The sequence below is a fragment of the Festucalex cinctus genome, chromosome 11 (assembly GCF_051991245.1).
Source record: "Festucalex cinctus isolate MCC-2025b chromosome 11, RoL_Fcin_1.0, whole genome shotgun sequence".
NCBI lineage: Eukaryota > Metazoa > Chordata > Actinopteri > Syngnathiformes > Syngnathidae > Festucalex > Festucalex cinctus.
In genome coordinates, this window is record NC_135421.1 from 24,089,898 (window position 1) to 24,103,995 (window position 14,098).

The 14,098-nt window shown below is 42.6% G+C and overlaps 2 protein-coding genes across 7 annotated transcripts in view; one reads left to right on the plus strand and one right to left on the minus strand.

The window, feature by feature from the left end:
* Positions 1–41: 41 nt before the first annotated feature.
* Positions 42–11,319, minus strand: LOC144030109 (INO80 complex subunit D-like). Of its 4 annotated transcripts, none has more exons than XM_077536080.1 (10): positions 10,818–11,319; positions 8,933–9,179; positions 8,129–8,856; positions 7,098–7,200; positions 6,793–7,017; positions 6,586–6,719; positions 5,608–5,741; positions 5,294–5,532; positions 5,059–5,216; positions 42–4,315 (listed from the first exon to the last, which is right to left on the minus strand). In XM_077536080.1, the coding sequence occupies exons 2-10, from the start codon at positions 9,148–9,150 to the stop codon at positions 3,327–3,329; spliced, it is 2,928 nt and encodes a 975-aa protein (XP_077392206.1). In that variant the 5' UTR covers positions 9,151–9,179; positions 10,818–11,319; the 3' UTR covers positions 42–3,326. The 4 variants fall into 4 exon arrangements, with proteins under 4 accessions (XP_077392206.1, XP_077392210.1, XP_077392207.1 ...); XM_077536084.1 differs by lacking the exon at positions 10,818–11,319 and adding an exon at positions 10,503–10,522; XM_077536081.1 differs by lacking the exon at positions 10,818–11,319 and adding an exon at positions 10,083–10,347.
* Positions 9,720–14,098, plus strand: part of LOC144030112 (disintegrin and metalloproteinase domain-containing protein 23-like) — a 27,408-nt gene continuing 23,029 nt past the window's right edge. The window contains exons 1-3 of one of the 3 annotated variants that reach the window (XM_077536089.1): positions 9,720–11,362; positions 12,457–12,550; positions 13,943–13,975. The gene's annotated coding sequence lies outside the window, so the exon portion shown is untranslated. The remainder of the gene's footprint in view (positions 11,363–12,456; positions 12,551–13,942; positions 13,976–14,098) is intronic. The other 2 variants (XM_077536090.1, XM_077536088.1) reach the window with 2 other exon arrangements.

The following is a 14,098-nucleotide window of genomic DNA, read 5'->3' on the forward strand; positions in this document are numbered from 1 at the left end:
TTTACCTTAAACCGCACACAATAAAAGGTAAGTCTAAAATGTGCAATTTTCACAATATATATCTTTTAATTAATTTATTACAATATCTCATTTTGCAATTTCAGTACGATTAAGTAGACTCCTAATTCGTTTTAGCAAACCACATACAATGTGACAACCCGCAAATTAAATCAAGCAAAAAATAAAAAAAAATAAAAAAAATAATCAACTCTTCTTTGTGTCAGCAAATACCTCACAGCAAGTTTTATTTATACATCCAAAAACAAAAGATCAAATTTGTCACACTATATACAGATATTACATACAGTGTTTGTACACATATTACATAACTTGTACACAAGAAAAATAGACATAAAAATGTAAACTTTTGTATACAAAAAATACCTTAGACAATTAAACAAGGACCGATAACAAAAGGTGACTAGATTTGAGCTCGTCCTAGCTTTCAAAACCATAAAACAGTACATTCAATGAATATGGAATTTGTCAGCCATCTGTCAATACAAGCAGTTACATGTGCCTACGAGCCCTGTTCAATTTGTTCTACATCAAGTCAGGAAAGTGGGACGAAGCGACTACTCATGCTAAATGTGGAGACAGCAGTATTACCTTCTTTTGCTGGCAAAGAAACAATCCAAATAGAATATATGCAGTCCCCTCCAAAAGTATTGGAACGACGAGGTCAAGCCTTTTGTATTTATTGTATGCTGATGACATTTGGATCAGCACAACAAAAAAACAAAAGAAATGGCCTTACTGTTCCAATACTTTTGGAGGGGACTATAGATAGATATTTTTTTTCCACTTAATGTAATAACACTGCAGGCGTCTGTGGTGTAGCTACAACGATGTGTGTTCTCTTTGGAAAGGAGATGGAACTGGGCCTTCTCACAGCTGGAAACTGGCGACGGGGGCGAAGTGTCGCTAACGAGCAAGCGAAAAATCGTAATAAAACAAAATAACACGTCAGAACAGACACGCAGTGACAAACAACGGCAGGCTTAAATCCTTTTCACTTCTGTGCAAACTTCTTGAACTACAACGTCCATCTACTAACTCAACGGTAGATGAATATATTCCTGTTTTGATACCTTTTCATACGCACTTAACATCTGCAATCTCTCCCGGGGTTTTGATCGCTATTTAAAAAAAAATATTCTTCCGACTACTTTAACATGACAAGGTACACAGCAAACAGACAGTGATCCATCCAACGGTCCAGAGAGCGTTTACAACCCGTTTGATTACCATTTGAAAAACATGAGAACTTGTTCTACACTACACGTTCCACTGAACACATCGCGAGTGACTATTTCTGCCCGTTTGCTACTCAATAATTCACCGACAAACCCCAGGATAGAGCCCGTTACGCTATACACAATGCCTCATATGTGTGCATCCAAGGTCAGAAGTTGCCCTGCTGTCGTTTTCTTTCATTTAAAATCCAGTTTATTCATCTAAAAAGAAAAAGAAAAAAAAAATCTGCTTAAAAACTGACCGAGCCATCTTAAATGTAGAACAAGCGAAAGCCTCGTGCTACACCTGCCTGGTGACAAAGAGGACAAATGAGAGGTTTCAACAAAATATACGTATAATGCAGGGGTGTCCAAACAAAAAAAAATGAAATTATCTTTATTCCGCTGTCAAGTTATGAAGAGAAATATTTTTGCCATTTTTGGTATTCATAGTTTCTCTGCGTCTTTACATAGCTTAAAGTTCTAGCCACATATTCATTTCCTGGACCGAAAACAGCCAATCTCGCTCACATTCCTGCCTAATATAGTAATAATAACAAATGTAATTTTTAGTATACGTCATGGACTGCAAAAAAAATTTAAAACAAATATTTGGCCGGCCTGAAATGGCCCCCGGGCTGTAGCCTGGACACCCCTGAAAGTTGAATGAGAGCAAAAAGTCAGCAACAGGAGCACCTTGGAAAGTGGACAATGGAGTCCCTGGGTAATAACCGTGATCATCATAATCATAATCATCATCACGCTGGACTCACCAGGCGAAGCTACATGGAACCACTCGACTATCATCCTGCAGTGCGACGCGACGTCAACGTGTTTATTGCTTTAGTAACCTTTTGTGAAGCGGGTCGCACAACCAACAGTGAGGTCAGAGATTTTTAGACGAGAAATCCGCGTAAATGAGCACATGTACAGCATACACACGATATAAAAACAGATTTAAAAGTATTTGGGGTGACCGTGTCTATATACGTCAGGAGCGTTTGGTTTTTTTTTGTCTTTTTTTTTTTCTTTTCTTTAAACGAGCAGTGTATGAAACAGGTGGAAAATGAAAAGGATGCGACAGCCATCTGAGCAAAAGGCGGGAGGAGTTGTTCAGCAATGAAAGGGGGAAAACTTTTTCAGGGATTCCACGACGATCAATTGTGCGCACCGTGACAGAATATCATGTCGTCTGTCTACTAGCCACCTTCACTACTAATCTGTGACTAAACACTGGCTGACAAAATCTCAAGGCATCAAACAAGCAGACCGAATCGGCAGTACCTTGACTTGCGAGTTTCTAACTCAGTTGCTATCCAACAATCCAGATCTATGTACGAGTACACTTGTCATCCAAATCAGCGCACAAAGTAAGCAACTAGCGAACGACTGTCTTACCACTACGAGTGCCAGTTTTGGCCAACGAGGCCAAATTAAGACAGATATCAAGTAACAAATGCTCAAACGGCTTCAAGGCAAACCATTCGAGCATTTATTCATTTGTGCTAAATCCGTTGTCCACATTACTAGTAAGACAGTTGTTCAACTAGTGCATTGAATCTTATTCAATATCTAGATTAAGATTGTACTAATAAAATGAGGACAAAAAGCATACTAGTAAACTGACTTCAAGATGGACACCATAAAACCATTTAAGCATTTAATAGACAGCCTTCCATTTTAAGGACCGCTAACTAGTAAAGTCTTTGGCCTCACTAGTTGGACATGTCACGAGTGAGGCAAAACTGTTCACTCGTTAACACGGTACTTGTACGCAAGTCAAGGTACGACGCTCTTTGATGAGACGTTGTGCAAATTCGATCAAAACGCGTGCACTGTTAGCTGTCGCCTATGCAAAATAATAATAATAAATCTTCCATTTCAGCATTTGTTCCATATCCCGGACATCCAGCTTAAGGCCCGTGTACAAGTATGCTCTTTGGCTTCACTAGTAGGTCAATAACAGGCAAAACTGTGCATACTAGTGAAGCACTAGTAGACTTCCAAAGTGATTCGAACTCCAACACGGACCTCAAGCTTGACATGACGGACAAACAAACGCTCAGAAGGCTTTCCCATCGTCGCCCGCGCTCAGTTGCTCTGCGTGAAAGGGGCGGAGGCGGCGCTGTTGGCACTTGCAGTGGTGGCACTAACGATGGAGTAGCCGGCAGGTGGCGCCGTGGAGCTGTGGCTGGGCTGCAGGTCGTTGGGGATGCCGCTGTGCGAGGCCAGCTGGTGTCCGAAGGCGGCGCTGAACTGCGGGAGCTGCTGCTTGGGCTGCGAGGAGGTCAGGGGGTCGTGCGGGGACGAGCTGGGGGGCGCCGGGGGCGCGGCCAAGCCCGCCAGGCCGCCGGGCGGGAGAGCCGAGAGCGCCGCCAGCGGCTGCAGCGTCAGCGAGTTGAGCGAGTGGCTGCAGGCCGGCGGGGTGGACAGCGACGTGGATATCAGGTGACTTTCCGACGCCACCAGGTTGCCGAACGGCGCCGGGTCGGCGAGGGGGAGGGGCAGGTTGTTCCACGACGACGAGCGCGGGGGTTCCAGCAGGAGCGGGGCGTCGGTCTGGAAGGGGCCGGCGTGGGGCGAGGGGATTTGCTCGCTGTACGGGGAGGCCACGTGCTCGCCGGCGTAGCGGCCGGCTTGGGGGGACGACGTCGCCGGCGCGTCCGACTTGGCCAGGGTTTGAGGCGGGCGCGCGCGGGCGAACGTCCGATCGGGGACCTGAGTGAGCAGGGGGCCGGTGGCGGGGGCGACGGCGGCTGACGTTTGGGGCAGGTCTGTGTGCTGAGATGGCGGCGAGGAGGCGAAGTGGCCGGCGGCGGACTGCAGGATGTTGTCCTCCAGCTCCAGGTTGGGAAAGTTCTCCGTCGGGAGGCGACCGTGGAGGATGTCCCCCATGCCCACCGGCTGGACCGCGCCGGGAAAGACGGTCATGGCTCGGTGGTCCACACCTTCTGACGGGGCGAGGTCTCCTATGGAGGTCAGGCACACCAGCGAGTCCGGGTAGGACCCCATGGCCTGCTGCAGGGCTCGCACCAGCTCCTCGGCCTCTTCCGTGGTGGGCAGCAAGTCGCCGTTCTTGCCTGCAAACACAAGCAAACGTCAGCCTTCCCACGTACTTGCACATCATTTGGAAATGTGAAATCTGGATTTTTGTAGGCTTCAGCAATGTAAACATCACGATGCAACCCAAGTGTGAGTTTTTGTGGTTTACAGGGGATGTCGTTGATCTTTGTGTGCTTGTGAACCCCTTTGAGGACTTTCTTTGCGATTAACTCTTTCACCGCCAAAAACGTTTAATAACGATTAGTAAAATCACGATGTATGCCGCCATAAACGTTAAATGTCGTCAACTACGTTTTTGTTTTTTTTAAATCAATGGGCAGTGCAATGTCTAAGTGGAGCACTGCCTGCCTGGTCAATGGGTTGTGAAATCAAAAACACCCACTAACTGTGGCCAGCAGATGGCAGCATTGTATCTCTTTTCAATGGGCTGCCGGCGTATGGAATTAGAATGAATCATGACGGAATCTGATGAAATCTGACGAAATAGAACGTTTTCAAGGATGACGTAAATGTTCAAAGCCTTTGTCACACTAAAACCTCATTCACAGAGCGTCACTAAACTAAAAATATTAGTGCCAAAGTCACTGTTGTTGAAAATGTATCTTTTCACAAAAAGCTTGTTTTCTCCTTATCTTTTCAATTTTCAAGTTTTTGTTTGTCAATTTGAAAAGCAGTAATCACTCTCTCTAATCACTAATCACTCTTTCCTCTCACACTTGAAAAATGGTTTAAAATATCGTCTAAATTTGCACTTGATCACCTTCAAACAAGTCGAAGTCCTGAAGATCGTCAGGTAGTCTCGGCAAAACATCAGAAAAATCCTCCTGGTTCAACTCGAGGTCGTTGGGAATGTCTTCCATTTCATTGGTGATGTCATCAGGAAGTTCGTCTGTACTCAGTTCTGGAGTCGAGGGGCTCCTGCCAAAAAAAAGATGACAATGTGACAAACCTGTGTGAACGCATCCGTGTAATTAACGTTGCAGGTTCCAGCAGACCTGATGCTGGCTTGGGAGGACAGAGCGAGGCTCATCGCCGGCATTCCCAGGTACCCCTGAGGCAAGGCGGGAGGAATGGGTTTCTGAGGCCGCCGCGGCACTCTCCTCTTCTTCTTGTGTTTTTTGGTGAGTGCCGGAGGTTTGGTCTTTTTGCGCGGCTTACGCTGGTGCTGGTGCTGCTGGTGGTGGTGATGGTGGTGTTGCACTCGCCGATTGCAGTCCCCGCGTAGGAAGTTGTCCTGTGGAGAACGGACAGGAAATCGTCAACACAATTCTTAACCGCACGCAAAGACGATGTCGAACGGGGGACGCACCATCTTTTTGGCATGCTCTTCGCAGAGTGGCGTCTGATGCGTGATATCGAACACAGGGATGGAGCACTGCTGACCATCTGCAAACTTGGCTGTGCAGCTTGCAAACAGCTGCTGGGAGCGATTCAACAGAATGTCTGCGGAGAACAATTAAGGAAGAAAAAAGAAGGCCCGGAGAGATGGAGAGCTTGCAGTGAGAATATTTCAGCACGTGAAGTGCAGCTGAACTGGATGAAACTGCATTTTTGACCCGAGGGATAAACTAAATCCCGGCAACTGGGCTTGATTTACGAAATGTTTGATGGTGCAAAAATGGGTACAATCTTGATTGAGCACACAAACAGATGTGGACGCTAAGAGGTGTAACGAAAACCAATTGGATTCGGAAATTGGGTTTTGATTAAGACGAAGTAAGTGCATCAAATGTAATCATTCCAATTGGTCCTTGAATTTTTATCTCACCTCATGTATCCAGATGCATATGAAATCGTCTTTTACTGGAGATGCATCCATCCTAACATATACAGATTAATTGATTTATTTATTTAATTTATTTACTTTAGGGAAACATTTATTTGCTTAGTTTTTAATTTAGCTTAACGAGACATGCAGATGACCCTTGGAAGCTCCCTACAATTTTGTTATGAAGAATTGACAGCTTTGTTTAAAAATTATTTCAAATTAAAAGTTTTCTTTTTTTTATTTTTATTTTGACGCTAGTATTTTTCTCTTTTACTACAAATGAATATCGGCTTGAAATATCGGTTATTGGTCTCCTTGACAACTATCACTATTAATAATATAAAACAATCTCATATTAAATCGCAATTGCAATATTGAGGGGGAAAAAATTGCAATGTGATTAGTTTTCAAAATCGTCCAGCCTTTATGAAAAACATCAACACTACTTCAACCGCAAACTCCTTAAATATGGCGGTCTCTACCTCTTTGATACCCGTTTCCAGTTGTTCAAAAGGATACGCTGAAAACAGTGTTTGGTGAAGGGCAGTGCTCTGTTGCTGCAGGCCTGGCCTTTTGTGTTGCCTGTACACGTCCCCATGTCTGTGTTCTGCGGTCTCGCGGGTGCTCCGCTGTGGTGGTGTTCTGATCCAGCGCTAAGCACGCAGGAATCACTTTAATTGGTTGAAAAAATAATGCTTTTGAAAGTAGTTTTTTTTTCGAGGTTACCTCGAGGGGCTTTGCGAGGAACCACGCAGCTCCTGGATGAGCTGCCCGGCGCAGTCTGGGTTCTTACTGGCGGCGTGCATCAAAGCTTTCCGGAAGGCGTAGCGGTACCTCTTCTGGCGGATGCTCGCCCTCTCCTGCCTGCACATGTGCTTATACTTCTGCTGCAGGTACGAGCAAAGCCTCAGCAGCCGCGTTCTCCGCGAGGAGCCAGTGTCGTCCTCCAGCCTGTTTCAAGACGAGAGGATCAGTCGCCGCCGTGAAAGGAGAAGTTCAGTGGATTTGAGTCTTGATGTTTAGTAACAAACCCGTTCTGCGGCCTCCAAGTGGCCAGACCAGGAACAAATCTCTCCGCTTCGACTTCTTCATCATCATCATCATCATCAGCACTGTCCTCCGACCAGTCCAGTCCTGCAAAGAAAAGCCCGTGCGTCTCACCTTACCAAAATCTTTAAATATGCCGAATAGTGTTCCCTCATTTATCGTAGGTGTCACATTCCAAAAACTACCCGCGATAATGGAAATCCGCATTATTTTTTTAAAAATCCATTCATTATATATTTTTTCGTTTATTATATATTTCTTCATTTTGGTATAATTTTTACTTTTTTATAAATACTTTTTCTTTCATCATGTTGTTTTTTTTTTCATTTCCATTCCTTTTTTCCATTAAAAATGTTTTCTTTTGTAAATTTACTTATTATACAGCACAGTATTTATTTCATTTATTATACATGTTTGTTTTTTTTGTTTTGGTATGATTTTTAGTTTATTATGAATACTTTTTCACATATTTATATTTGTTTCATTTACAGTCATTTTTTTACACATTAAAAGTATGTTTTTGTAATTTCCTTATTATACAGCACAGTATATATTTTCTAACTCCAGAATGCAATGTCATAGAGCGACGGGACAGACACCGTTGGAAAGGTCTCGTCGACATGAATCCCTATGTCCCCGGTCGGACGGAGCATTTGAGAGATACGGCCGCACAAAGACCAAATAAAATAAACAAACCAAAAAGCACGCTGTAATAATAATAATTTAAAAAAAAAAACAAGCTGTAAAAAAAAATAAAAATAAAAAATAAAAAAATCAGCAAAACAGCGAGGCTGCAAAAGATGAACGCACGATAAATGAGGGAACACTGTACTTACAAGTTGTATCGTAAGTTGTATCGTCATGGTGCCGTGTTTTTTTGTTTTTGTTTCTTAATAATTGTAGTATGTTAGGTAGTATTGGATGTCGATTTGAAAGCTGTATTTTAAAAATGAATTTCTGCTTATCTTGAAAAAGACAAATAAAGTTCTATTCTAAATACATCAAAGTGAATTACCTAAATGAGGAAAGAGGTCTCCATATTCTCGGTGTCTCTTGGCACACAGCTGTACCAGATGCTGCAACCTGGCCAGGCAGCGGGCCGACGGTGAGTAGGAGGCGGGTCGCATGACCACCATGTGATTGGAAGCCGAAGGTGCTTTCCTGCCGAGCGACGGCCCTGGCGGCTGCGCGGGATTGGTTGGTGCATTAACGGGCATCCCGGGAGGCAAGAAGTTAACCGTCTGAGGTGGTGCTGGATTGCATAATAGACCCTGCTGAGGGGGCGGCTGGAGAAGACCTGACTGCTGCCGTGGGGGTTGCGTGTTGAGCGGCGACGAGGGGTGGACGCGGGGGACAGGGGAAGGATTAAAGTGCTCAGAAGGTGTCCGGAAACGGTCCGCGTCCTGGCAGATTTTCTGGTTCAGCACCAGCCGACTCTGCAATTTCTTCTTGATGGCGTTGCTTTTCCGAGGAGGACCCATCTCCTCCCCGTCTGTGTCGTCCTCATAGAAGGTAAACGGATCCAGGAGTTCCCCATCGGGAAGGGCTAACAGGCGTGTACAGGGTGGCGATGGCGGAAGTTCGTTTATACCATTGGAAGCTAATGGTAAAGGGGGCACCGTTATGTTGAGGGCCACTGACTCCAAGTGAGCCCGCGAACGCATTTCCTCCAAAGCATCGTGTTTCTTCTTGCGTTCCTTCTTGGGGATGAAGCCGAGGACCTGCAGGTGGCTGTTGCAATACCTGGAACAGCAGTTACAATTCCTTTTAGTACACATACGAGCTACTATGCAAGTTCAGAGCGCTAGAGTTTACACACCTGCGATCTTCTGACTTCGGGATAGGGTTGGTACACCGCTGGCTGTTATACTTGGCCACATATTCACACTGCTTGAAGGGGGCGGTCTTGTCTTCCAGAACGTGCCGTATGCAGAAAGCGTAGCCATTGAGTCTGCGTTGCTTGCAGAGCTTCGGGCTGTACGAGCACAACGGCTTATTGTCCACCTCTGAGAAATGTATGTGTTTGCCTTCATACATCACGTGACTCTTGTTCTTGACAACATCAGCTGATAGGATAAAGATTAGGAAGAAAGAATGACATCGTTAATGCTTTGAAATGTGCACGTAACCATGCACATACATTCAGATCTAAGACAATTCCTTATTCTTTCAGTCAACTGTAAAGAGGTTATACAGTAAGCCCTTTTTGCAGCATATACGCATTCAATGCTTCAAAACCTACGTAAAGTCGTTTGAGCGTTTACTCAATATCCTTGGTTGTTTTTCTGCACAAAAGTAGGACAACTGCAAGTTATACTAATAATTCATTCTTCTATTATGCCCTCATTGTTATACTACTGCTCTAAAATGTGAGGCCTGAGAGTGAATCACTACATGACCCTTTAGCTGGATATTAACAAGGATATCAAAGATATCAAATAAATGCTCAAACATTATAATTTAGTTTGCACATACTAGTGTAAGAATATATTATAACTGGAGAAATACGTTTAAGAAACAATCGTACAAACCCCTAATCCGTTTATAACTGCCCCTGTCTCTAAAGTACACACGACACTTGAGTTATTGTTAAAAAAATAAATAAAAAGAGTCATCGTCCAAGTGTCACATGAGCTAAGTCCGTCAATATTCGCCTGTATGGACACACGCACATACACACCGCGGGCGAACAGTTCAACAAATATTATTCGACCGTTAATGTAAACACTGAGCTACAGGTTACTTAACATAAGCTCAAACCATCTACCTTAGTAGCACCTATCATTGACTTTAAGGGGTTCTAGTTGGTATTACGAGTGTCAGTGTGCCTCCGACACGTGAAGCGTGCACATAGAAAAAAAATTGTTTTGAATAAAGGTACTGCAAATCGGGTTGTTGTTAAAGGAATACCAAACAGCTCCAAAGAAAGCTAATAAGGGCGTATTGGTTGGTTACAAACGATAACTCACCGAAACGGTCGGTCGGACGGAGCTAGCTTGTCCAAGTTAGCATGTAGTCCGATGAGCAGTTTCAAAACTTGAATTGAATTAATAGTGTACGTAACTAGACGTGAAGACTACCTATGTCTTTATTCACAAACAAATTATCGATTTTGATTTGATTTTTTTCGATCCGTGATTATTATATATTATTTACATCATGGCTTCTACGAAAATTTAAAAATATTCGTTAGCTTGCTAGCTAAGGAAGCTAAAAACACGAACAAGTAGGCGGTAGCTAACCAGGAAACGGAAACCTCTGCAAATGGCGACAACACGAAGGGTCTCCCTCTATATATTATTTGGAATCTAAAATGTGAATGGAACATACACACAATAAACATTTAAATTATAACGTTTTATGCCCTTGTATATAAACATATTACCCACCGACACGCTCAAACAAAAGGGCTTCACGCGAAGCTAAGGCCTGACCTCGGGGGCCTCCGGTAAAAAAAAAAAATATATATATATATATTAATAGTGTTTTTTTTTAGGTTACGTAATTAAATGCAAGACAAAATAACAAAAATACACATTTAAATTCTGCTTGGCGTTTTAATTGAAATAAGTGGATGCTCAAGTATCGGGAGAAATACACGAGATAAAGTGGCCTGTTAGCTTGGACAGGCGCCGGCGTCGAGTGGTAGTCGCCTGCCTGCGCGAAGCGGTGTCGCCATAAATCGAGGTCGAGGTCTCGCTTACCTTGAATTGGTACGGGCCGTTGTACGGTATTCACTCCAGATAGACGGCCGAAATGTCTAATACGATCCGCTAGGCTATTCGTGCATCGATGTCCCGAGATAGATTAACAATAGTGATTTTCATCGAGCTCGGCGCGACTTGACTTTCGGATGCATGTAAAATAAACGCTCGATCAAATTTTAAGCAGTAGGTTGGCTGCTAAGGATTTTGTCAGATCCACGGCAGACTCCCTCACAGCACCACTACAGGCACTGCGGGGACATGACAACAACCCGCTCGACAACAACAACCTCTCCAACCATATTGGAAATTCAACTTTGTTAAGAGCGCCCACAGTGTCGAAGTGCAACAAAAAGTGTGACAGTGTCGTTGCCATGTTCTGCATTTAGTGCACATATATGGCGAGAGGTCCGAGCGGGGCTGTTTGAGTGACAAATCCACGTAGACGCGGCTATTTCATCTCGGTGTGAATGTCTGTGTGTAATGTGCCCTGCTGCACTGCCACACTCTCACCCGCTGATCACTGATGATGGACCACGTGTCAGGTACCAAAACACAAACTCCTGCTCCATCCATTGCCAGCATCACACGAGACAGTTTCAACTTTTTGTTTAAAGCAATTATAAGAATAAAAATATATTACTGAAATTAGTTTCTGAAATAATTCACTTGGCTCACTACTGAAAATTAATATATACTTACAAGTGTAAATGAATGTACCAGGATGTAGAAAAAAAAAAATATATATATATAATAATTAAAATGTAAACTGTTATTTACATGTGCAAGTGTATATATTTGTTTTAATTTTTGGGCAGACCACACAAGAAAAGTATGCAAACAGGTGCATTAACAACATGTAACAACAACAGAACATCTGCTCCGTTTTAAAATTATTAGACTTATTACATTACATTTACAATCACACTGCCTACAGCGGGGGTCAACCAATCTTTATTAAGACTTACTGTAGTACTAATATGTGAGGGCTACCAGTTTGATCCACACTTCTGGAATAACACATTAATATGGGCCGGGATGGTGGGGGGGGGATTAATCATCTCATTGCGCCTGCTGGTTTGTCTCTACTAAAGGATTGGTCATGTACTGCATTGCTGAGCTTTAAAGTGTACTTTTTTTTTTTTTTTTTCCTGATAGTGTAATTATTGAATATACACCAAAGCAAGTGTGATTTAAAGTTACATACAGCTTACTGGTATGTGGTGCTTTTTTTTTTTCCCCTCCTTTTTTTTTTTTAAATAGCAACAAAACTGTAAGAATTTCATTTGTTTTTACAACTTTCATTCAACTTATAATGAAATTATGAACAAAATGGTTAGCTAGTGTTTTGTGAAAGTAAAATATTACAGTTCTACTTTAAACAGTTTTCTTTACACATCTAGTTAAAAATTGAGACATTTTGAGTGAGAACTGACTGTTACGGGACTTAAAAGTATGTCAATTTTTTGGGGAAACTTTCTACACCACTGCAAACTGCATTTGAATAGCAAATGATAAATTCTCTGACAGTGCCAAGCAAAACTGAGGATTGCTACGGTGTAGAATGTTTGATACGGCTTTTGTACTGGAATTCATTATATGGTTTATTATTGTGTATATCATTTCTTCCTCTGCTCAGATGCACATTAGTTCAGCAGATGGCAGGCTTTCCTCCCTTGGTGGCTTTCACAAACCCGTCCATCATCTCAGAGGCTCTTCTTTGGGATCTGTGGGTAATGACTGAAATCAGATTTCAAATTTGCATAGGTGAACACACTCTGCACATTCTTGATCTGAGATTTATCAGTCTGCCTGTTGGGAAGAAGTCTTCCAGCCTGAGCTGTGGCGGGACAAAAGGTTCACTGAGCAAAGCCTTGACTGGCAAACTTGATTATATAATAATACATTGAGCTTTGACAGTGCTTCTTTCTTTATTAACGCTTGCAGGTTGACAACAGCTGACCTTGAACAGCTCATTAGCCATCCTAAAGTAGTTGGCGTCATCAAAATCATCATATCGCACTAGAATTGCCAAAATCTCTGCTAGTCTAGTTCACATTTCATCGAGGGTGTCATTGGCTAGACTTTTCAATTTAAATTTTAACAAAACAAGGTCATCTGGAGTAGTAATTCACCTCAGATATTGCTCTTATGATCCTCTAGAGTCACAGCCACCCTGGTTTGCGGCGCACAGCCCTGCGTGTTCACATAGGTGCTACATTTCACAGTATATGTCGCTCTGGGAAGTATGATATCAGCTATTGGTACACGGACGGTTCTTTTAAAAAAATGCTTAGTTTTAGTTTAGTTTGTTAGTTTCAGTATTAGTATTAGTTAAAAAAAAAAAAAAGTGTGTTACTTGTGCGCAATATCTAAAGAACACCATGGGAGCGACGTCATCTGAAGATGCTTTTCTATTGGCTGTTGCTAGATGACGTCACTTCTGTGTGACATACTTTCAAACGTCATTATTCCGGTTGATATCAAATGAAATCTACTAAAAAATCACATTTAAAATCATCCCCAAAGACTCATGCGTTAAATTAATTACCAAAGACTAAAACGAAGGACATGTTTGCTATAATTAGAGTTATTTTTAGTTAGTTTTGTAAACATAAAATGTCGTTTCAGTTAGTTTTTGTTTTTAGCATTTTTATTTTATTTCTGTAACAATATTGTTTTTTGAATTCGAGTTTTATTTTTTTCATTAGTTTTAGTGAACTAAAATAACCTTTAATGGCACCTGTTTTTCGATACCCTCTCTTCTTACTTTGACCATCTCCAAACATTTTTGTTTTGTTTATTTTATTTGAACTGAGTCAAATGCCATTTTTAGCACATGTCGCTGGCCATTGAAAAAATGGACAGTGGGCCGCAAATGGCCCCTGGGCCGTAGTTTGGACACCACTCCTATAAAGCAATGGTTGACACAGCTTCCTTTAATGCAGCCCCAAGTCTTGCTCTGCAGACCACTGATGCTAGCAAACGCGACAGGGTGCTTGCCTCCACCTGCCATAGAAGATAAAAACACACAATCCTAAGGCTGATGCCTACCAGCTGGTGATAACATTCATTAAAGCTTCACAAAAATGTTACATGTGACTTCCTGATGCAATCTCTTTCAGGACTTCTGCTGATTCACCACCAAGGTGGTTAAAGTAGGTCCACTTCCTTTGTAACAAAGCCCACTTGCATCCAGTTTTGAAGCCAACTACCAGAGAGATACAGTACATGGCTGTTTTGAACATTTCCCATGCTTACATGTACTTTATTGTTCAGCA

Coding starts and splice junctions, on each gene's coding strand:
- LOC144030109 (XM_077536080.1), bottom strand. CDS start 9,150: ATGTATGAAGGCAAACACATACATTTCTCAGAGGTGGACAATAAGCCG. Junction 8,857..8,932: donor CCGAAGTCAGAAGATCGCAG/GTGTGTAAACTC, acceptor CTGCTGTTCCAG/GTATTGCAACAGCCACCTGC. Junction 5,742..6,585: donor CACCAAACACTGTTTTCAGC/GTATCCTTTTGA, acceptor TGTTCTCCGCAG/ACATTCTGTTGAATCGCTCC.